Here is a 23,077-nt window from a genome sequence, read left to right as displayed (position 1 = left end):
AAACTCTTTTTTGCTTCCCAAAAACATAGTACTAACAAAACTTCAGTTTGTAAATTCCTTACCTATTAAAAAGTCCTTTTTTGCTCAATTCTGTCATGTCATTCTTACTCATATGCTATAGGCGTATATGCCAAAGTCTAGTAATATCATCATTTGACAAGGAAGAGAAAGCGATAGTTGCATCATCAGTAACAGTAGAACCCTGCAAAACATATAACTTGGCAGTCTTTCTCTGCCATTTCATCATAACGAGGGAACCTTTAGAAATCTTCAAAATCCCACTTTCAGCTGTGTATTTGTACATTTTTAAAATTAAGAGTACTCAATGAAATTAAATTTCTCTTCAATTCTAGAACATGCTGCACGTCACTAAGTGTTCTGACAATTCCATCAAACATCTTAACTTTAATCATTTCAACACCTGTGATTTTACATGAGACATTATTTCCCATCAAAACAACACCTTCAGACATTGTTTTATAAGTTATAAACCAATCCCAATTGGGACTTATGTGGAAGGTGCAGCTCGAATCAAGTATCCACTCCTTGCTCACTTTAGAATTTTTGACAGAAACGACTAAAAGTTCACCATTGCTGTAATCTTCTACAACATCAGTTTCACCAGATTTTTCTAATTGTTTTCCCTTTTGATTCGTAGCTTCCCTTTTGATTTTATTCTGCAGCTTATAGCACTCAGATTTAATGTGCCTTTTCTTCTTGCAGAAGTTACAAGTTTTACCTCTGTTCGAACACTTCGATCTACCCTTAAATTTACCGCAAGGATTCTGTTCCTATGTCATTCCACGATCATTATCAGAATTCAAATCTTGTCTCCCATTAACAATGAGACCCTCTCCCTGAGAGTCAGATTTAACCACAAGATGCATTATCTTATCATACGAGGTCAAAAAATCATAAAACTCATCAACTGTGAAAGACTAGCAGCTATATAAAATCGTGTCTCTAAAGGTTTAATAAGACGAGAAAAACGAACAAAATAGAATCAACTCTAGATCTTCCTTATCATATTGAACCTTTATGGCCTTCAAGCTTGAAAGAATTTCTTTAAACACTATTAAGTGTTCGTGTATAGACGCACATTCCTCCAAACGATGAACATAAAGACGCTATTTCATTTGCAACTTGCTGGTTAGAGTTTTTGACATACATATTTATTCTAGCCTCTTCTATAATGTAGCAACAGTCTTTTCCTTCATCACATCCTGCAAAATTTTATTAGAAAAATGTAGATGTAACTGTGTTAACGCCTTTTGACCTTTACACCTCTTCTCTTCCTCCGTCAATATCAAAAGCATCTTATCTATCTCTAGCAGAGCATCCTCTAAGTCCATCTGTGCAAGATCTGTCTGCATCTTTACCTATCACAACGCGAATCTGATGTTGCGATCCAACAACAGAATTTCATACTTCAAGAACGCCATTACCGTGATTTGATATGAACAACCCGAAAGCTCTAATACAAATTTGTAAACAATAGAACATCAATAATGATAATGTATCGCAAAAAAAAAGAGAACGAAAAATAAAGAATACAAATTTTTACGTGAAAACCCTTTCGGAAAAAAATCACAGGTAGAAGAAAAGATAATTCACTATGTCGAATTTGAATAATTACAAGAGGAGTAAACTGTCTATTTATAGACTTATAAAACCATATTCTAATAGGAGTGTAGTAAGGTTGAAACACCTTATTCTAATCAATATAAAATAGATAAATTGTAATAATGTTGAAAAACTTTATTCTAAAATAAAATAAAAGAAGTGTAGTTTATATGAATTTTACTTTTATTTTATTTTATCATTGTATTTTATTTTAATAAGGATTTGAGTCACTCAATTCTAACACAGATAGAGTTTGTTAGGTTTCAGATGGGCTGCTCAGCCTATATACTTAAGGCAGCACCCAATTTATATGCACTTCGTTCCTGCAGGTTTAGGATTTTGGATATTGGCATCATCACTGTGCCATTACTATTAAATAATAAGAATGATATGTATACAAAATGGATAAAAAATATCAATATAATTGGATTGCAGCCATGATGGCCAATTTACAGGCTATATACATATACATATCCCACAAGTATATGGCATTCATCAAGTATTTCCCCTTGAGATTGTTAGATAGCCACCGAGAGTATAGCAGATCTTCGTCACCAACCAGCAAAAACCTATAAAAGTATATGAGCAAACGTTTCAGATACATACCTCTGTTGGAAGATTGTGTCGATGTTGTACACAACATATCAAAAGGGATGAGTTCAAGTTAGCCAATGCAAGACATTATAGGATGACATGGAGGATGCTTTTTCACTTTTCAGTTTGATGACCATTAAGGGTTTGGGGGATTCTTCAACTCAGATTGAATGTTGTAGTTTACTCCTCCAGAATAAGCACTACCAGGTACATTGACTAGAAGTTCATCCTCTGGTATGTCCTCAACTATCTCTGAGGGTCCCTGATCCTGAAACAAACCAAATTGTAGATACATAACACCTAAAATATGAAATTTATGTTATAATAGAATACCATCATCTTACGAACTTTCTTTTCCCTAGTTTGAAACATGTTATGACATAGAAATGAACAGCTATAAAATGTGTAATAACCACCCTTGCTTATTTACCTTTCCACAAGAAGAATTATTTTCCATATTCTCGGCTTTTTTGAGGTCAGCCATGATGACTTTAAGCTTTTTCTTTGCTTTGGCCCGAATTGAACGACGTTCAATGCATTGTGCTGCAGTAACAACAGCATGACAGGCCACACAAAGGGTCCTCATATTCTCTAGCCTGCATTCACCTGCATAAAATTTCGGCAACATATGAAAATCGAAATCAAGCTCAATTTAACAGAAAAGCAATAAAACAAGATAGTCAAGATCAAGAAAGTACTAGAAAAAGTAAGTTTGTGAACAATAACATACCTCCGCCTCTATAAACAGGGACAATGTGGTCCGCATGCCATGCATTGCCCTCGGAAGGATCACTAACAAGCTTGTCAACCCTGCAGAAGGTAAACTAGGAAATTGGTTCATAGAAAATACTGTGATCTCGAAAGTACTACTAGTGTATGACTTATGTGGCCATATGCCTACAAAGCTGTTTAATACTTTATATGTCTAGCAGATTTCTTTGCATGACACTCATACAGTCACTGCATAATTTTCTACAACAAAATATTCTGCAGTAATAAGGAAACTGCACTGGTAACTTATCCTGATTGACGTACAAGCTCTTCTGACTTGCAATCTTTGGTGCTACTCTTGCAATATACTCCCGCCGCCTCTCTAATGTTAAAGGTTTTAAGTGCTTCACAAGTTGGTGACAGTCTAATTGGCAATTTGTGCAGATACCGTGCTCAAGTTGAAAAAGTTCCTGGAAATATTGAGTTGTCACATAAAGCATGTAACCCAATGGGGAAAAAAAAAATCAAAAGAATAGATATATTGGTCAAGTAGTAAAGAAACATATGCACAAACCTCACGGATGAAACTGCTGCTAGTTCTTAGGCGGTATTCTTCATAGCAGCCAAGTTTACAAAAAAGATCCTCAAAATATTCAGGACTCTTGGCATTTCTCCCCCTGAAGACATAGGAAGCCAGTGACATATGTGACAAATGGTAAAGCAAGAGAAGGCTAATTAGTCCTTACTCGCATGGTTTTTGGCAGAGTTTACAGAGTGGTTCACCAGTCAGCGTCCAACCCTGAGTATACTCTTTCTCCTTTTTACTGTAACTACGCTGTAGATGGACCTTTTTCCACACAGCATTTGGAGGCAAAGAAACATTTATCTCACAAAAAGGTGTTGTGCGGCGCTTGCTCCCACCTTTTAGCAGTCCCTGCAATAGAATAAAAAGCAACACCTTGAGTTATCCATAATGAAATAAAGGATATATCCTAGAGTAGAATAAAATTCATTCAGACATACCCCAGTATTATGGTTAATGCTTTCCTTCAAGTAGCATAACTCAACAGACAAAGGGAGTTGCAAAGGCTTTCCGCGTAGTTTTCTTTGTTCAATGGGTCTTAGATTATTCCATTCATCAATGAAGGCCCAAAGAGCATGCCTATATGTGGGGTTGTCCTTGAAATATTTGGAAACCGTTTCCTTACTACCACAAGCAAGAGCATTTTCTAACTCAAGTTCCTCTAGTCGAAAATTCTCAAAAAGTGGCACAGGTCTCAAATCTTTCCCTTGGATGCAGGAATACAGGTGGATTCTTCCAGTATGGGCACTTACCTGTATATTTCAAGTACAATGTTAATGTTTAAGAAAAGAAACCCACTGGATTTATATTCCTATTTATTGCACTGTCATTTAATGTAAACTCCAGACCACTAATAATATCATCATTGTTGAAACCTACAGTCAACTATCTATTCGAGAGAGGGGGGATATTTTCAAATGATGTTTTTATGGTTTTATCTCTATAAAGAGATGAGTTTTCCTAGAGAATTAAGGTTGCATGTGGGTAAAGGATTAATAGGAAGGTTGGACAAAAGTTCTACAGTAGAGTTTAATCATTGAAAAGGTAATCTATATAATCAGTTCATTTATTGAATGTATGACAACAATACCATTTTTCACCCATTTTGTCAATTAAATCACACAGGAGATACAAGCTTTGGAATGAAAGTTTTGGTCAAGGATCAATCAAATAGCAAATGCCTGCAAATACATAAATCTAGGGGAAATTTTCAATAAAAAAGGCATAACCCTGGAAGGATTTGACAGTTCTTTGATATATTTTGTAGACTGATATAATTAGCAGCCAACTACTTGCTATCATTATAATTACTTTTTGGCTGGGTTTTGGCAACTAATTTGTAAGTCCAGCTTGGCTTGCTTCCTTGCTTGAAATGTTGAATGAAACATTCTCTGAAAATGCTATAAAATTTATAGCATACATTCTGAAAGAATTTTCTATCAAATAACTTGAAGCTCATCTAAATCTTGTATGGCCATATATGGTTTTGAATTCATAATTTAGGATAATCTCTGTACTAACGTGTGAAATTAAGAAGAAACAAGTCACCATGTTAACATCTCTTTACATGTCTACCACAAAGACTACTTAAAGGACCAATTTGAAATGGAGAAAATTTTCATCCGCTGCGCAGGGTGAGAAAACAACTAGAGTTTTGCTTGATGCAAAATAAACCAGAATCTACAATCAGGTATAGTTTGTTTACCTCAAACCGCAGAGAATCAACTTGAATAGTATTACATTCAGCGTCTGATGGTTGAACTAGTGCACCAACATCTGCTGTGGTTATCTTTCCCTGCATTAACATAGACTTTGAATTAGCTAATTTTAAGCCAAAATCTAAAGGACAAATCATTTTGCTGTATTGAGAAAAAAATTTCAATTAGTACATTTGGCAGTGGATCTTGATCTTCGCTTCTGTTATCCATTTTAAAAGAAGGGCATACGTCGCATCTTCCAATATCAGCTGCAGAAGGATGCAATTCTTTTTCATTTCCCATGGAATTAAGATCTTGGAGTTGTCGATCAGGAACCACACCACCCTGTATATCAATAGAAGCATTATTAACTTGTAATAAACAGGAATATAGCTCAAAAGTGAAAGAGAAACAAGAAAAACTAATTCACTTGAATAGGAAAATAGTAGCAGCAGGTGAAGAAAAGTTTCTCCAACAAGGTTAGTTTAGCTGACATGTAGGTATTTTCTGCATGTGCTTGGTCAAAGGGAAGCTCAAGCATACAGGTTAACCATTCCAGCGAAGCTCCTTCTAGTAAATATAAAAGAAAAACTACTTTTTATTCTAATAATGTTAAAGTTTTACATCATTATGACTGTAGCTGTCACCAGTTTGATTCATTGTGTCGGATCCGTCATTCAATTCAACAGCAACATCAGCAAATGCTTCTGAAGGCTGCAAATCCTGGGAATATTCAGGGTCTTGCTGCTGCTCTAAATCCAGTGAAAGTTTTCCAGGTGCTTCTTTCATCAAAATTTTTTGCTTACAATTTGCATAAGGTGTTACCATATCAGAAATGCCTTTAACCTACCAAACCAGAAGAATAAAGTTTGATCTTTTAGAAAAACTAAATAAAATAAAAAATGAAACGATATGATGCCTGCTAAACAAAACAAACCACCAATTTAAGTCCTGCATTTTACCAAACATGCATATCCACACGCATATCATGATTGGAATGGGAAAAAAGAAAAGATTTCTACGAAAGAAAAAGAATTTTTTTTATACTAATAATGTTAAAAAGTTTTACATCACTGTCATTGTAGCTGTCACCAGTTTGATTCATTGTGTCAGATCCATCATTCATTTCAACAGCAACATCAGCAAATGCTTCTGAAGGCTGCAATTCCTGGGAACATTCAGGGTCTTGCAGCTGCTCTAAATCTACTGAAAGTTTTCCAGGTGTTTCTTTCACCAAAATTTTATGTTTGCAATTTGTATCAGGTGTAACCATATAAGAAATGCCTTCAACCTATTAAACCAGAAGAACAAAGTTTGATATTTTAGAAAAGATGATCATGATGCCTGCTAAACAAAACAAACCACCAAAACAAGTCATGTATTTTACCAAAAATGCACATGCACACACATATCATGGTTGGAATGGGAAAAATGAAAAGATTTTTATGCCAATCAGGTTAAGTTTCAAAACACATTTAGCACTAGCACAGACAGAAAGCAATACTGATGAATAAGCATCAACAATATAATATTAATAAGTGTTTGGCTATGTAAGGCTAAAGGCAATCTATTGCATGGAACAATTCTCAGTAGCCACCAACGTACATAAAATGTGATTAACAGGCAAAAGCAGTCAGAACAGAAATCATGTAATCCTGATGTCTCCTTACAATAGTTCTGAAACAGTAGAGAGAAAACTTAAAATGGTGCAACAAAACAATGTCAATTACACCCCCATCTTTGCCCTGCTTCTCATTTTAAGAAAGAACCTAAACTCTGCTAAGTATACCACAAACAAATTTATTGTAAAAATATATATATTTTTGTATAAGATCACTCCGATATTAGGAAGTTGTCACTTATTGTATGAATAGTAGCAAATGCATAGAGAGAGAGAGAGAGAAAGAGAGAGAGAGGAGGTACTTCTATCTCTTTCATTGCGTCATATTTTCCATTTGTTGTAGATGAAACACGGTGCAGACTCTTGTTTAGATTTTGCCAATGTGACTCATCCAAAGTATCCTGTAGTATGAGAAAACTATAAATAGCATAAAATAATATGAACTGTCTGACAAATTTGCTAAAATTTCTTCCATAATATATGCACACCTTTGCCCAGAGGATGTAAATGTTGACCGCACTTGTTTGCCCCCGTCTGTGAGCTCTATCCTCAGCCTTTAAAAGACAAAGGATGGAAGGGGAAGTAAGGCAACTGATCAAATTTGAACAAGCAAAAGTATGTATTTATAAAGCTCTGAGGACGATAGGTCCTTAAGCAAGTTTGGGATTAATACAAGATAAACCAATAAAAGATTGTAAGAGCTCTCTCTATCTCCCCCTCCCTTTCTTGCCAAGATGATGCACAGGAAAGTTACAGAAATCCAATTCCACAACCTTAATTATTTTTTAAGCTTTGTTTTACATTCCTGCCATCGTTATTGCTATTTCTCATTCCAGGAATAAAGACCTTAACATATGCATTCAGAAAAATGCAGAAATGATCAACTACTTTTCTGCTTTAACTGACATTTCAATCAAGCAGAAATTTTGATGCATATCATCAATTTTTTTGCTCTTTTGGATGTGTACATTATCCTGCCATCTAGACTAGCAAGCAACGCATACTGGATAACTGCCCTATAAAATATTTGCTTCTAATTTCATCCATAATCTTCCTTCATCAATTAGGGAAAAAGACCAGGGGGGGGGCACTTCCTTTTACAGTATTTAAAATAGTTTTAAAAATGGAAAATCAAGAACACGTGTCTAAAAGGAAAAAGCAGAGAGAATAACAGGCTAGTTGGAAATTCAAAATAGGACCACAGAAATCTGAAGCTCCTAAAAGCTCTAATAAAAACAGTGGCACCAAAATAACCTTGCGAAGGTGATTGTTGGTATTGAAATTCGAAACTAACCTCAAAATTTTTAAACATTTAACACCATTCTACATTAAATTCAGCGCATTCAAAATTTTATTGAGACTGGAACAGGATTTCTTAAAGAGTAATGCTATAATTCAGCAAAATTAAAAAAAAAAAAAATCTATATGTAAAAACCTGAAGCATCAAAGATGGTGACTGAGGCAACTCCAAGAACACAACATGTTTTGCTGATGAAAAATCAAGTCCAACACCCCCAGCAGTTATTCCAATTATTGCAATTTTGGCCTGATGAATGAGGCTGGCTATGGTCAGTATAATACAGGAAAAAAGTAGCTTGACTGCAAGTCAGAAACTGGTCTCTTTAGTAATGTCTGCCACACTAGAAATAACACATAGGACATATGTAGAAAATGCTTGTATCTGTTCATGCTTTTTCCAGTATTTTTAAGTATCCAGGGAAGCACAGAACATGAAAACTGTTGCATGGATGAATAGATTATTGGAGTAAACATCTTGGGTTAGAAAATAAAATGTATAAACCTAAATTAACAAAGTGACTATCAAAAAGAGAAAGACATTGTATCAGACACAGAAAATCTTGTAGCAATATAACCACTTTTTGAGCATAGAAATTTCAAATTTCATGAGCTATGCAATTCAACGTGTTTAATCTAGATAATAGTTGATAATTATGCTAAATGACAAAAAGGTCAGTAAAGACAATCCAAAAATGTTTCTTAAACGAACAAAAGGAACATAGACAAAGAAAAATTTAACACAAACCCCATTTGGTGATTTAAATGACAGTACAGCTGATTGTCGATCTTTTGGAAGTGTGGTTCCATCAATACGGACAAAACTAATTCCTTTCTCACATATGAAGTCCTGGATAATTTAAAACAGCAAACTTCATGGATTGCCAAGGAAAAAATAAAGATGGTAGTCTTAAAAACCATTTATTTAAAGTTAATAAGGTGTCATCATGGATCTAACCTACTAACACAGTAGCATTCACTATTCAGAGGGCTACAGACTAAAGAAAAAATTTTAAACAAAAATATTTTACGCATCAAAAGATTTGACTTACAGCCCATCAAAACGAGCGGAAATAAACCTAGACAAAATATCACAGTTCCATTTTTACTTTAAACTAGAAAGTAATTAACTGCTTAATTTCATATTGAAAACCTAATTTTTCTTTTTTCGTATATTGCAGATCATCAATGAGACAGGACAAATCTATCACGCACAAATTCTGTGCAACTAAAGAAATAAAGAGAATCTTTCTTTTTGTCTTTATCAATGCTGATAGTAATTCTTCCACAGTCAAGGATGCATCTCAATATTCCATTAGATGTTACTCTAGTGAATGAAGGGCTTATTATATCTTACCTGTATTCCATCAAGAACTTTATGGTGATGGGCAAAAATTATCATTTTATGAGAACTGGAGTTTAAACCAAATTCTTCCACGCCATCTGAATTTGCAATTAGTGGGTGATTAGAAAACCATTTACGAAATCCACGAAGCTTTGCAACACCAAGTTCTTGATAAGAAAGTTCACTAGAATTGCAATTGTGAATGCCATCTGGAAGCAACAAGGAGCAATATATAACTACAAAAACAATACTCAGATACGGCCAACTGTGTATTCATGACATCTAGCACAAGCAAGCAAAAACTTGCAACACCAGCATGTGACACCAAGTATGGAATTAATTGTATTTACTTCCTATTCATGAAAGTTTTCTCATAAAGGTTCAATTAATCAAAGATTTCTAAGCATCCATTATACAAAATATATACCAACTATAGATATTTGTGTCTCTATAAACATAATGATGCAGAAAATAAAAAATAGAGAAAATCACTAGAAAACCAAAGACTGAAATTTTCTCAAAGCTGAGATAAATTTCTAATACCTTTTTCAAGTATCTGAAAGACCTCCACAATCAAAAGCCAACTAAAATTACCAGCATAGTTGTTTATAGGCTATTTGCCTAATTCCCATACATTATACATGGCAAGATCAGTTAATAGAGAACCTAATGTCCTAAACAAAAATAAAATTTACAATTAAAGCACAAGAAAATAAAAGATAATTAAATAGCCCCTACTAATACGCATTACATGATCTTAAAGAATGAAATAAGTTAAGAGTGCACGCAACCTTAAGTTAATTCACATTAAACAACTTCAGTTGCATTATGAACAAGAATATCTCCAAAACACAGTGAGAAACATAGGAATAGAAGATTTCATCCCAAATAAAAAAGGAATAGACGGCATCTATACTGGAAATAAAGCACCACAGTTTGGAAAGAACTGGAACAATGAATCACTCAAAATTTCAATCTCTCTATAGTGACCAACATTAAGAAGAAAAGAAGAAAAAAAACAACTCTTCATGTCTAAACAAGATTCTACAGGGAAAGGAATGCACTTGTGCTAGCTTTAGATGATGACGCTCTATGTGAAACCAAATTCAGTTTCCAATTCTTAGAATGCAAGAGAAAGTTATGCTTCAACTCTAGAAAACACGCTATTTGCAATGCACCTTTGGGACTACAGCTAATAGAATATCGGCTTACAACAATTAATCATGTGCCATCAACATGACAAATTCAGCATATTCCAAAGGCATAAGCAACACAATATACGCAAAGATCATCTAGATAAAAATTTTCATCATTTATCCGAGTCATATGTGTTTGTTAAAACAGAAAATGTTTAAAGAGGAATCTGTATCAATGGCTTAAATGGCATGAAATACTGCCTAATCTTCTGCTAGAAATAAATAGCTCTGTTTTGGTCTATCCAACACCAAACAAAATATAATGAGATCAACATCACAGAAGTTGAGTAGGCAGAGAGAGACAGAAAACTAGCATGCAGGGTTGCCTTATAACATTGAATTTCTCACATGCAATACATACAGAAATGTCCATAATTACCATTGTTTCCGCCCAGTTTCTCCATAGCAATATCGTTGGAAGCATTATTTTCAAAAGCATCAGCATTGGAAAAACTGACAGCTGCCTTGGCTGAAGCTATGTCTGATTTCTTCAAATGCAACCTTATAAGCTGCCGACGTTTGGGAGGTAACTGGACCAGGACATGTTCCTTCAGACGTCTTATCTGCAATTGGTCAGCATCTATCTATGGATCAGTAACTTTTGAAAAGATATAGACCAAAGAAGTACAAACATAGTATTCCTTTAATAAAAAGACTTGGCAGATAAAAATGGTAATTTAAAACTGAATAGAACTTCCAAATAAGAACAATCACTTAAAGATTGTCTTGAATGTACATGGAAAAAATGGAAATCCACATTCAAATTTGAATGGTTAGAATGCAGGATGAGAAAGTAACCTTTTCATCAATCATTATTGCAACTGCTAAAACAAAAGAAATTTATTCTCATAGAATGTGTGAACGGAACAACTAATAGCCTAAATAGAGCACAATGATAAAATTATACCACAAAACCATCCCCATTTGCGGGAAAGGCTTTTCAGTTGAGCACTCAAAAAGAAAGAGTTTGCATTAGTATCTGAACTATTGCTTATATTGACTGTTTAAAATGGTAAGTGCTCAAAAAAGGTACATTGATGCTTCCTTTTGCCTCATTAATATTAGATAATAGCCAAGCAGAATGTTAAGTGCATGAAAAACAAGGACAAACCATGACTGTTTGGCTAAGTAACACATTCAACTCCTCCAAGCGAACACCCTTTGAGAAATCCTGCAGGACAGCTTCATCAAATGTGTTAAGACTTTCACGCTAACAATCAAACCAAAAAGTAGATGTTGATGAATATATAGAACTTAGCACCATAATCCTTTACTTATGTAGCTACCAAATCACTCAACCAAACACAGTCATATAACAAACTGTTACACATAGCCACTATGGCTACACACAAAAACTCTTAAGGAAAAGAATTGAAGAACTAGCTTATAAAAGCAAAAATGCAATTTTGTAGCAAAAGCAATTGACCACATTACCAAAAGCAATTGACCTTTTTATAAGAAATTGATTAAGCAACAGTAACTTAATACCACGCATAGGAAAAATTCTGGAAGAAACTATACTGTGTTTCTTGAAAGGCTGCTCAAATGTTACCTTAAAACCTTGAGTGGTCTGAGCAAAGTTGACATCACAGTAAGTTTCTGCAAACTTGTACTTGGTCACTCCCAACAAACCAGGCCTATACAACAGAAGCATGGTAAACCAATTGCTAACAAACCTAGAAAAATTGCAAGATTCTTAAGTGTAAAGAAAGCTTACCACAAAATATTTATCTGATGAAAAATATCATATGGCCTACATTGGAAAGTATAGAAAGTACGATTTTAGATTGCACTAACAAAAACAACATTAAGATAAGAAAGCTATCAAAGGTAGAATCACTACTGAAAATTATTAGATATATATTATGCCCATGCTAAACTTAATATAGATGATGATGGTGCTATTTTTGCTTCAAATTCCATGCTTCAACCTTGACAAAGAAGGTGTTCCTGATAAGAGTACTATACGCCTGACCTTCTCCGCCAAATCAAGAACTGTTTGTATCTGTTGATACAGGACACATCCCAATATTCAGTAAAGGATATTGAGCACTAAAACTACAATAAATGAGCAATAGCGCTCATAATATTACAAGTAATTTGATTCTCTCATTCTCTAGAGGAATTATTATCTGATATAGTCAACAAATATAAAGTATGATTAAAGCAAGGGAGGCGTTTACCTCTGCTGATTCAGTTGATTTTCGTGAACATCGTAGATGGTGAGATTCATCAACTATTAATAAAGCCCATTCATGTTCAAGCATGCTCTTCCGCAAGTGTTTAAGCATAGTGTAAGAAATAACCACAACTCTAGGATATTTGTCTAAGTAGGCAGGATTATCCCGATGACCAAAAACTGAAGTCAAATAGAATATGGTGATAAAAATAAAAGAATTAGTCCTACCACCACAAAGATTCAAAATCTTCAGATGAGAAAGGGGGATAAAAATTGACGAATATATGCTACAATGACTTGTCAACATAAATATCAGTATTTTGCATCGGCAAAAAACTAACGTACTACCTGAGATTATTAAATAAAAGAGATTACTATTACATCAACGTTTTTTCAACTATCAAAACAAGCCATTTCCCATTGTTTGAGGTTCACAATATGGATCATATGTGCATCACTATGCTCGACTTAGGATCATATCCTAAATAAGCTTAGTAATAGTGAAGTCCCTTTTCATGTGTATGAACCATGCCATTAGATCTTCTTCCTCTCTCCACATGGTTTTCTTCCATTTATTCACAACTTCTTACAGAAAATTTGAGGGTTTCCAGTTTTCTTTTAGCATGCCGCTACCACCTTCACATGTTTCTCGTTTAAAGAATGGAAATGTAAAAAAATAAAAAACTAGTTACAAACTTCTCATCACTCTTTAACATAATCTCCACACATTTCTCTTGTAACTTTTAAAGTTTTAGGTCATATTTTTCCTTAACTGATAACTTCAGACAACAGTATGATAGCAATCGAGCAAAGGTCATATTTTGATTAGGCACTGATATGGAAGTTGTATCAATTTTTCAACAAGGTTACTGAAGTGGTACTGTTCACATTTCAGAATGCAACAGTAAAGTATAACTTGACAGAAACTACTTCTTATGGTTCTAAATATGGGTATCGCTTGAGTCTTTCTATGGTTTTCATCTTTCTTAGACAATATTGTGCTGTCCAGGACTCCAAGTAACCTAATGTCAATGATACAGATTTAGTTGTTATGGCTGAATCTTGGAGAACCTACCTAAGCTCAAGGGCAGTGCTACATCTAGGTTTTGAGATCAAATTATAACAAAAAAATATTATATTTTTTCAATATTGACCCCACCTAAATTACATAATATAAGAAAAGGGTCAGTGAGTAAATTCCACATCCTTTTTGTTATGGAAATTGAGTTCAACCCCCAAATCTTACTAACTACTAAAATTTCCTAAACGTATCCCCTTGAAGGCTTTGTTCTATTTTAAACTAAGAATAATTAACAATGAAACATATACTCTCAAAAAAAATTTTGGGCTAGAAAAAAAATAAGTCAAAGCTTCCTTTGCTATATCTTCGATTGTTTGCTTTCCTAACAACCACCCAAATTCCTCCACCCCTAACCCCAAAAAAAATAAACCAAAAAATGAAAAGATGGAATGTATGCTAAATGTTACCAAGATGTATATCAGAAGGTAAACAAAAGGGTAGCCACCGCTCCAATTCTTCTGCCCATGAATAACGCAAAACAGCAGGGCAAACAACGAGAATAGAACCTTCATTAATGAAACAACCAGCAATAGCAATAGCCTGAACACAAATCAGATACGTAAACAAAACTTATTTTCATGCCATCTAAAATCAGAAGCCCAAAACCTGAGAGTTCAAACAATCTTCCAAATATAAACAGTAAAAGGAATTATGCTTTCTCAAATCTAAAATGTAGCCATTGCACTTAAAAGGAAAATATTGCATATTTCTTGCCAAATGTAATGACAGCATATACCACACAAATAAGTACAATGATTTTTTTTGTTATGAAACCATCTGCAGTGCAGTTTTTTTTTTTTCTATTGTGGGGTGGGGGGGATAGAAGCTGAAAAAGATTTTCAGGCATACAGGGCAGCCGTGAAGCTACAGCCATATAATTCATGTCAAGGGATTAAAAGCACATAGAACATCATACTCATACAATTACCTGGACTGTTTTGCCAAGCCCCATTTCATCTGCAATTAGACACCGACCGCCCCTTCGCAAACCAAATTTGATACCTTCAAGTTGAAAAGGCAGAAGTGAATTCAGCAGTGTTTCCGGTAGCTTTGTGATTAATTCATCAACATCCTCATCAGATAGATGTTCTGGTCTACACGGTCTCCATTGTCCAGCAACAAAGCAATGTGAAAATGTTTCAACAACTCTTAGTGTTAAATGGGGTATCTCCTTGATCTCAATATCCTTTGACTTCCTTAAACATGACAAAACAGAACCATAATCCCTGAGCTTATAAACACATGCCTTTCGACCTCCACTGTCTTGGGTGTAATGTGAGTGCATAACCTATCAAAATTGACACAACAATATCCAATAGAATGTCAAATGCGCGAAAATAAACAATACTAAGAACCTAGAGCTTGATTGATTATTTAAAATTAAACGATTTCAAGGAAATGAAAATAAATAGAATAAAACTTCAAAATTATTTGGTATAAGAAATAGGCAAAGCTGTAAATTTAAACCTTGACCCCATATGAATTGAAAGAGAAGAAATAGAAAAATTCAAAGAACTCAAAACTAGAAACCAAAAACCCAACTCACATCAGATAAAACATCCCCCAATCTTCGCAAGCACTCTTCATCGCCCGGGTACAGACAACCCTTCAGCGTCTTCGGGGTGATCGAGAAACTGTCAGGGGAGCAAATTTCGAGCCTGGCCTGGAACTTTTTAGACAATTGGGTACTGGAAACTGGCATCGATTTCGAATCTTGAGGTCGTTTTGGGATCTGGGCATTGTCGTTTGCGAGTTTAGGGCACTTGGCGAGCCTCCAATAATGAGATTGGTTTTCTTGACAGTGAATGTCTGCACTGGAGGATTGTAGTAGCGCTTTTCGCTTTGCGATTGCAGCTAACCGGTTAGTTTCCGCTTGCTTTCTTTCTCCTTCTGTAAGCCTCATTACTGTAAGTTTTTTTTTTCTTTGGGTTTTGTCTGTTTAGGGGGGAAGGGGGGGGATTGTTAGGGTTTTGAAATGAAGTTGGGAGGTTTTGAAATTGGGGGAAAAATAACGGGAAAGTTATCCGTAGTTTGGGATTCCGACACGTTGCTACTAGACTTAGGATTCATTTCAAAGTACATATTTTTTTTAGATTAAATTTAAGTCGTAATATAATTTTTAGCCTTAAATTTAGTTCCATTTTGATACATGTATTTTTTTCACTTTGGTACATAAATTTGATAACTAGATTTTTTTTAGTACTAAACTTGAATTTCGTCAAAATTTAATGATGTGACCAGAGTTTTTAGAACATGACTAGATTGGTCAGTCTTATCGATTGAACCAAAGATCGATTGTTATATTCGTCCAACCAAAGAGATTGAACCAATTAAAAGGGAAACAACTCGAAACCAGTGAAAATAAAAAAAATTAAGACAAAACCTGTAGTTGAACAAGTTGAATTGATTTAATAAAAATAATATTTTTTAGATTTTTATGAATTTTTAATTAATTAATTAATTATTGGTTTAGCAGATAAACCAATCAAACCAATTGAATCAGGAATCAACAATATGATCAATTCAACCATAAGTCTAGTGATTGGAACATTATATGCGACACTCTAAGATTGCACCAGATCATCATCTCTAGTTTTATATAATTTTTTAAATTTTCAAGTGACAATGTGGCATAATCAGAATGTCATGTAATCAAATTGTTATATTTTTTAAGTTCATGGACCAAAAATTATATTGTAAAAGTAATATTAAAAAGAATTTAAGAACTTGTATTTTCCTCAAAATTGTATTTGATTAATTTTTTGGGTACTTTTCATGTCGTTTTATGGTTCATGTTCAGGGTTTGTGATTGTCGCTCACAATAATAATGTCTCCAAATTTCGAACTCCATTTGCCTCCTAGGAATATAATGTGCCTTATCACTGCACCCAATACTTATTAGTATTTTACTAAATTATTTTATATTAAATTTTTTACATCAATTTGGTAATTAAAATTGTAAATTTATAAAAAAATGTTGACATGGCTTGATAAGAAAGTGTTGGCATAAAAAGTTATTCTTAAATTTTTTTTAAAAGTATAAAAAAACTTTTCAAGAATTACAAAAAAATCATTTAGTATATAATTTTTTTTAACATTTGAATAAAAGCTATTTTATATGAAAATTTAATAATTGCATTTATTTAATATTTTTAATATGTAGTATTTATGTGTTTAAATTTAATTTTACTTACAATTTAATCTAGTTTTGATTTTAATATCTTGCATATTTCATGTATTATTACTATACATTTTGTCGAAACTATCTTTTGAAAAACAAAATTTTTAGGTTGTCGACTTTAAAAAATGAAAATTGGGACTCGCCACCAATCTTTTATTAAGGTGTGATTGGATCACCTAAAAATAGCTTTAGTCTACGAGTTTTAGAAAAACGGGTCCGGGAGTCGATTACGTATGAGGAAGGATTAGCACCCTCATTACGCCCAAAAATTGGTACCTAGTTAAATAATTAATGTCTTAATGTCGAAAATTTGAAAAACGTAATCCTTAGTAAAAAACTTAAAACGTTACGTATTAAGACCCTTATCATTTTAGAGAAAGAAAATACCACACCCAATACGTTAGGGCACGACATTCTAATTTTCCCCAAAAATGAATTAGGGCAAAATACTAGTGCAATAAAAATTTAAAAGAATATCCATTTATTCAAGATTTAAGAAATCGCGGCCCAATACGTTAGGGCACAATTCCTTTAGAATCCCAAACTCGGAATATTTCCTTTATTATTTTTTTAAAAATATTCATTTCGAGAAATCAATGCGTCACATCCAATACGTTAGGACACAACGTGTTGAATTCCCAATAATAAGTTCTTATTTTTAAATTAAAGAAAAATGCTCGATTGTTAGATTTAACGAAGAAAATCGGAACCCAATACGTTAGGGCTCAATTTCCTTGAAAATCCTAAATACAAGCACTATCTCAATTTTGAAAAGTTTGAAATCGAGTAAAAAATGATGTGATGCTACATTAAATATACCATGCAATAATAAATATTACAGCGTCGTAGAAATAATATAAATAAATGAATAAATAGAATCAATATACATAATAAAAAATAATCACATACAAAATATCAAATGAATGATCAAAATAAAAAAAATGAATTTTAACATATAAACGAAAACATGAATTAATAATCGAATGAAGAAAATAAACAAAATATAAAGAATAAAAGGCACATAGTATATATGCATTGAAATTAAAAGTCATACACATAATTTACATATGAAATCTTGGGCTATGAAACTTATACATACATGATGCATTTATGAAAATAAAGGAAAAAAAATTATAAAGTATATAAAAATATATATTTGCATTTTTAAAAAAAATAAATATGTTCATATATATAAAAATTAGTTAAAAATATTAATATGTGTACATACATATGTATACTAAAATAAATATATACATATAGATAAAAAAATAATTACATATAAAAAAAAATTATATTATACTACAAAAAATAAATATGCGTATATGAAAAATATATATACATATATATTTTTTAAAAAATAATTAAATATAAAAAAAGAATAAAAAAACTAATTAATAAAAAATAAAGAAAATGAAAAAGACTAATTTGAACTGTAAATAAAAACTCTGAGCAAATCTATACATAAATGGAAACTGAAGGACCAAATTGAACGCGCATATTACATGGAGGGACCGGAAGGGAAATTTTCCTTATTTCCCTAAACAGCGTCGTCCAATCAAGGATCGAATTGAAATCGAAAATAAATAAAGGGGTAGATTTAAAAATAAAAAAAAAACTTAATTACAAAAACATTAAAAGGCAGAGGGGCTAAATAAAAATAAATAAATAAAATTCGCAGTGGTATCACCTTCTCCCTTTTTTAAAATTGTAAATAAGTAAAAAATAATCGAAAGAAAAAAATAGTAAGCCACCTTTAAAAAACTGACAATCGTTCTCTTTTTTTATTCCTCCTTTTTCTTTTACAATGAAGAGAGAGGCCTCTATTTATAGTTGAGCCTCCCCAAATCCAACGGTGCAGATCAATTACATCAACGGCTGAGATTAAAGGGTATCTACAAATTAAATCTCTAAGATTACAAAATCATATCTTCTAAGATTGCATATCATATCTAAGATTATATATCATATCTAAAATTGCATATCATATCTAAGATTATATATTATATCTAAGATTGTATATCATATCTAAGATTGCATATCCCTGAAGATTATGTTTCCATAAGCTTGTAGATGGACCTTCAACCTTTTCAAGTAATGGGCAATTCCGATAGGGCCAAATGATATTACTTTGGGTTTTTTTTTTGTGAGCCCGGGCTAAAATTGGGTATTACACATTTCATTATTTATATTCTAAATATGTAGTTTCTACATGCATATATCACGAGGTTAGAACTTTAGTTTGACAAACCGCGCGACCTTAGTTGATTTCTTGGGTTCAAGTCTACCTAAGTTAGCTTTACTCTCGAAACATAAGAATTCTCGCAGAAATTCTCTGAAGCTTAAAAAACAAAGCGGAAGCAAACTCGAAAGAGAAAAAAAACCATGAACGAACAAAAAAGCTACAAGAAAATAGCGTACATAAATTGTTTGAGTAAATGCTCTTAAAAGTATTCTATTACTTTGAAGGTTTACAACTAAGTATTACAAATAAGGGAAAAACCTTTATTTATAGTTTAGCTCCCTTAGATTCGACGATACAAATTGAACTACATCAACAACTGATATTAGTATCTATCTACAATATGAGAGTTTTAAGGGATTTAAACTCTATACAATCTTATCTCTTAGAATTTACGTTAATCATGATAACTCTAGTTTTATTGGAGTGTTTCACTAGGATATCAATGCTTCAAGTAGATGGGTTTATCTATGTGTTTCATGAATTGGGCCAGTTCAAGTGAATCAAATGGGCCCTATTTAATTAGTTGACCTCCATAGGACATTATGTGCACATTCATCATAGATTTTATGTAACACCTAGTTTCTAATAAACTTGTAATTAAGGATAATTAAAGGACTAAACTGAAAGAGACCGCAAGCTCACGGCCTCTATTGGAAGAAAAAAGAAAGCTAGAAACTGAATTAAACATAGTTGAGAACCAAGCCTGGTTTGGTTAGAACGGAACCAACCGATTCTTTAGAAGGATATATAATAACTGGCAATGGACGATACTCATAAGGCCAACAATAGAGCAGGAAGAGCTATAAATAGCTGGGAAATGGTTTTCCATATATGATTTTCTTCTCGACTCAGCTTCATTTTCTCCTCTTCATCTTCTTCAGTAGCTCAAAAAAGGAACAACCATAGAAGGTTTTGCATGGAGTAGACTTCGTGAGAATAGAGGTGGAAAAATAAAGAAACTAGCAACTTGGTAAGGTTTTTAACCCTTTTAGGTATATTAAAGTTAAGGAAATAAAGCTATGAATATTCAGAACTATTTTAAGGGTTTTGCATGTTATTAAAGTTTAGGTTTTTAAGATAAAGTGCAAGTTTAACCAGTGGGTTTTGGTTGTAAATTCTTAGTTGTTAGGAAAGTGGAAGCTCTAGCATTCGAAGAAGCTAAGCTGTGGAAGTGATGAAGTTTTAAGTGAGTTCTTAAAACATCATGGATGTTATGATTTATGTTGTCTAAGCATGCCATGGTTGCTTAAACATGAAAAATGATGATATGTGCATGCATTGCATGACTGTAGGGAAAACCTTAAAATGATAAATGAAGTTAAGATGATAATAAGAAGTGACCTTATTAGGTACTGTCTCAGGCGAAGCTCTGTGCCTTACGGAGGGAACACTGTGTTGTTTAAGCATTAAGGTTAGGTGGAGTAAAAGCGGTAATGGGAGGAGGATTCAAGAAATCTGTATTATAGAATAGTATTTACCACGATGGTGATATCGACTAGTTCTTCGGGCGACACTGTGACGACAGTATATGGCGTAAGATAATAGATAAAGGACGCTATGATAGTTTGGTATGAGTTATGTAGTGTAAGACCATGGATGAAAGATGCCATGGCAGCATGGTACACGATATAAGATATAAGGTATACAATGTAAGACCATTAATAAAGATGCTATGGCAGTTAGGTATAATAAGTAAGACTATGGATGAAAAACTTCATGACATCATGTGATAAAACGCCAAGATGGTGAATTGATGTAAGACCATGGATAGAAGACTCCATGACATTCACATAGATAATTCGTAGAGACAGTAAACACGAGATAAAGTTTGTTGGGACAGTAAACACGAGATAAAGTCTGTCAAGATAGTAAACATGGGATAAAGTCTGTAGGGATAGTAAACACAAGACAAAGTCTGCCGGGACAATAAATAGAAGATAAAGTCCGTCAGGACAATAAACATGAGGTAAGTCTGTTGGGACAAGAGAAACAAGAAAAAAGGGTATAAGACCATAGTTGGGCTACGACAATCTATAAAGTTAACCAGGACCTCAAGTGAGGGGTATGTGGCCAGTGCGCCAAGTATGAGAAGCCACGTAGGTGGAAGAAGAGTTAAAAGAAAGTGTAAGTATTGGCAAGCGGATCTTGAGGAATCCACCAAAAGTAATGAAAACAATGGAGATAGACATGAAATTCAAAAAGGCATGGGCAATGACCTAATAAGAGTTAGAGAAAGATAGGTCGTATGAGAGCCGGCCTAAGTATTGAAAGGTAAGAGGAGACAGAATGTCTGCCAAGACTATTCCTCTTTGAGGAAAGTCCATTTCGGGTACATCACCACAATGAAAGCCCATAAGGAGACAATGAGCAAGTGAGATGATAGGCTCGTATAGCTATAGGACGATAAGTCAATTGTTCATTAATGGGACAAGTAAGGTCTCAAGTTAGTCTTGTGCATAAGACGGATTACTGGAAGTAATACCGCCATTGTTACCAGTGGGATGGAATAAGAATGGGTTTACTAGGATGGTGAGGCCTATTGAAGGTCAACATAATACGAAAATGTCAATAGGACCTTTGAGACTAGTGTATATAAAGAGGGAGTCTGCTAAGGACTGGATCCACCATGAGAGTTTGCCAAGAAAGGTATGACTTAAGGACCTTTGGGCGAAAAATAAAAGAGCGCTACCACAGAGGTACAAGATGGTAGATGGGTGTACTCCCAAGTAAGATAGAGGACAACGAATACCTTGCATGCGGGGTGTATGAAATGAAGAAAATATGAGAAGTAAAGATGGGTTTTGCTGATCGAGCAGAGTAATTGAAATATGGTCGGGTGGAGAGTGACCAGAGGAAGGTATTGAAAGAGAGCCATGAAGCTCGGAGGATTGGGTGGAGTCCGCCACCCTGATGTTCAACAATAAACATGAGCAAGCATGGAATATTTTTATGTTTAGTTTGTTGGAAAAATCTTGATTTGAAAATAATTTTCTTACATAGCGAAAAATTAAAATTTTGAAAACCGACTCGATTTGTGATATTTATAGCAATAAACCTTAACCAAAATCCTGGATTAAGTGGATCCTTCATATTTTTTGGCTTTTAAATAAATGATCTTCTTCGCTATTCTCGTATCACGAACTGATTCGAGTGTGAGCTCGAACCAATTGAATCAAAACACAGATCTAGAAAAAATTTTCCTTTTGAGGTGAAAAAGAAAATTTCTCTTCTTTAATAGAAACCAGTAAAAAGAAAATTTCTCTTCTTTAATAAAAACCAGTAAAATTGTTATTCTGAAAAATATATTTAAAAGTTGAGAATAAATTCTCTCTATTTTTTGGCAGAATAACAATCTCTCAAAAATTGTGTAAATAGCTCTACGGATGCCATCTATTTATAGGAAGAGAAGGTAGAGAACCCTTTTAGAGTTGTAGAGGTTTATTTTAAATAGAAAAATAACATCCTACGTAGAGCAGGAGAGGGGTGAATGTCCCACCCTTGTATTTCAACTAGGGTTTTTGCCCCCTTCATGTTATATGATGGGTTTTAGGCCTCTCTCACATCGGGTCCAATTACGAGTATTTCCTAAGCCTTTTTTGACCAGTACTATGTAATGTGATTCAAATTGATTCAATTTTTCTATTTCCTAAAACAAAATTTAATATTCATATATATAAAAAAAATTTCTCATCCCTATTTTACCCTGACAAAATTTTAAAGATTTTACC

At 33.6% G+C, this 23,077-nt stretch overlaps 1 protein-coding gene across 5 annotated transcripts; it reads right to left on the bottom strand.

The window, feature by feature from the left end:
* Positions 1-1,003: 1,003 nt before the first annotated feature.
* Positions 1,004-15,926, bottom strand: LOC107949799 (DNA annealing helicase and endonuclease ZRANB3). 5 transcript variants are annotated; one of them, XR_001697896.2, is made up of 26 exons: positions 15,473-15,925; positions 14,855-15,214; positions 14,334-14,466; positions 12,850-13,025; positions 12,598-12,671; positions 12,384-12,419; positions 12,219-12,303; positions 11,778-11,837; positions 11,046-11,229; positions 9,483-9,679; positions 8,874-8,975; positions 8,265-8,375; positions 7,318-7,383; positions 7,132-7,230; positions 6,278-6,499; positions 5,833-6,054; positions 5,401-5,553; positions 5,217-5,306; positions 3,952-4,263; positions 3,675-3,862; positions 3,503-3,605; positions 3,253-3,398; positions 2,948-3,027; positions 2,648-2,823; positions 2,230-2,485; positions 1,004-1,474 (listed from the first exon to the last, which is right to left on the bottom strand). XR_001697896.2 is itself a non-coding variant. In XM_016884564.2 (26 exons), the coding sequence occupies exons 1-25, from the start codon at positions 15,827-15,829 to the stop codon at positions 2,354-2,356; spliced, it is 3,864 nt and encodes a 1,287-aa protein (XP_016740053.2). In that variant the 5' UTR covers positions 15,830-15,925; the 3' UTR covers positions 2,030-2,192; positions 2,336-2,353. The 5 variants fall into 5 exon arrangements, 4 of the variants coding, with proteins under 4 accessions (XP_016740053.2, XP_040946022.1, XP_016740052.2 ...); XM_016884564.2 differs by lacking the exon at positions 1,004-1,474 and adding an exon at positions 2,030-2,192 and having other exon boundaries at positions 2,336-2,485; XM_041090088.1 differs by lacking the exons at positions 1,004-1,474; positions 2,230-2,485 and adding an exon at positions 2,030-2,192 and having other exon boundaries at positions 15,473-15,926.
* Between the last annotated feature and the right edge of the window lie 7,151 nt (positions 15,927-23,077).

The sequence above is a fragment of the Gossypium hirsutum genome, chromosome D03 (assembly GCF_007990345.1).
Source record: "Gossypium hirsutum isolate 1008001.06 chromosome D03, Gossypium_hirsutum_v2.1, whole genome shotgun sequence".
NCBI lineage: Eukaryota > Viridiplantae > Streptophyta > Magnoliopsida > Malvales > Malvaceae > Gossypium > Gossypium hirsutum.
This window is presented reverse-complemented; position numbering and strand designations above follow the sequence as displayed.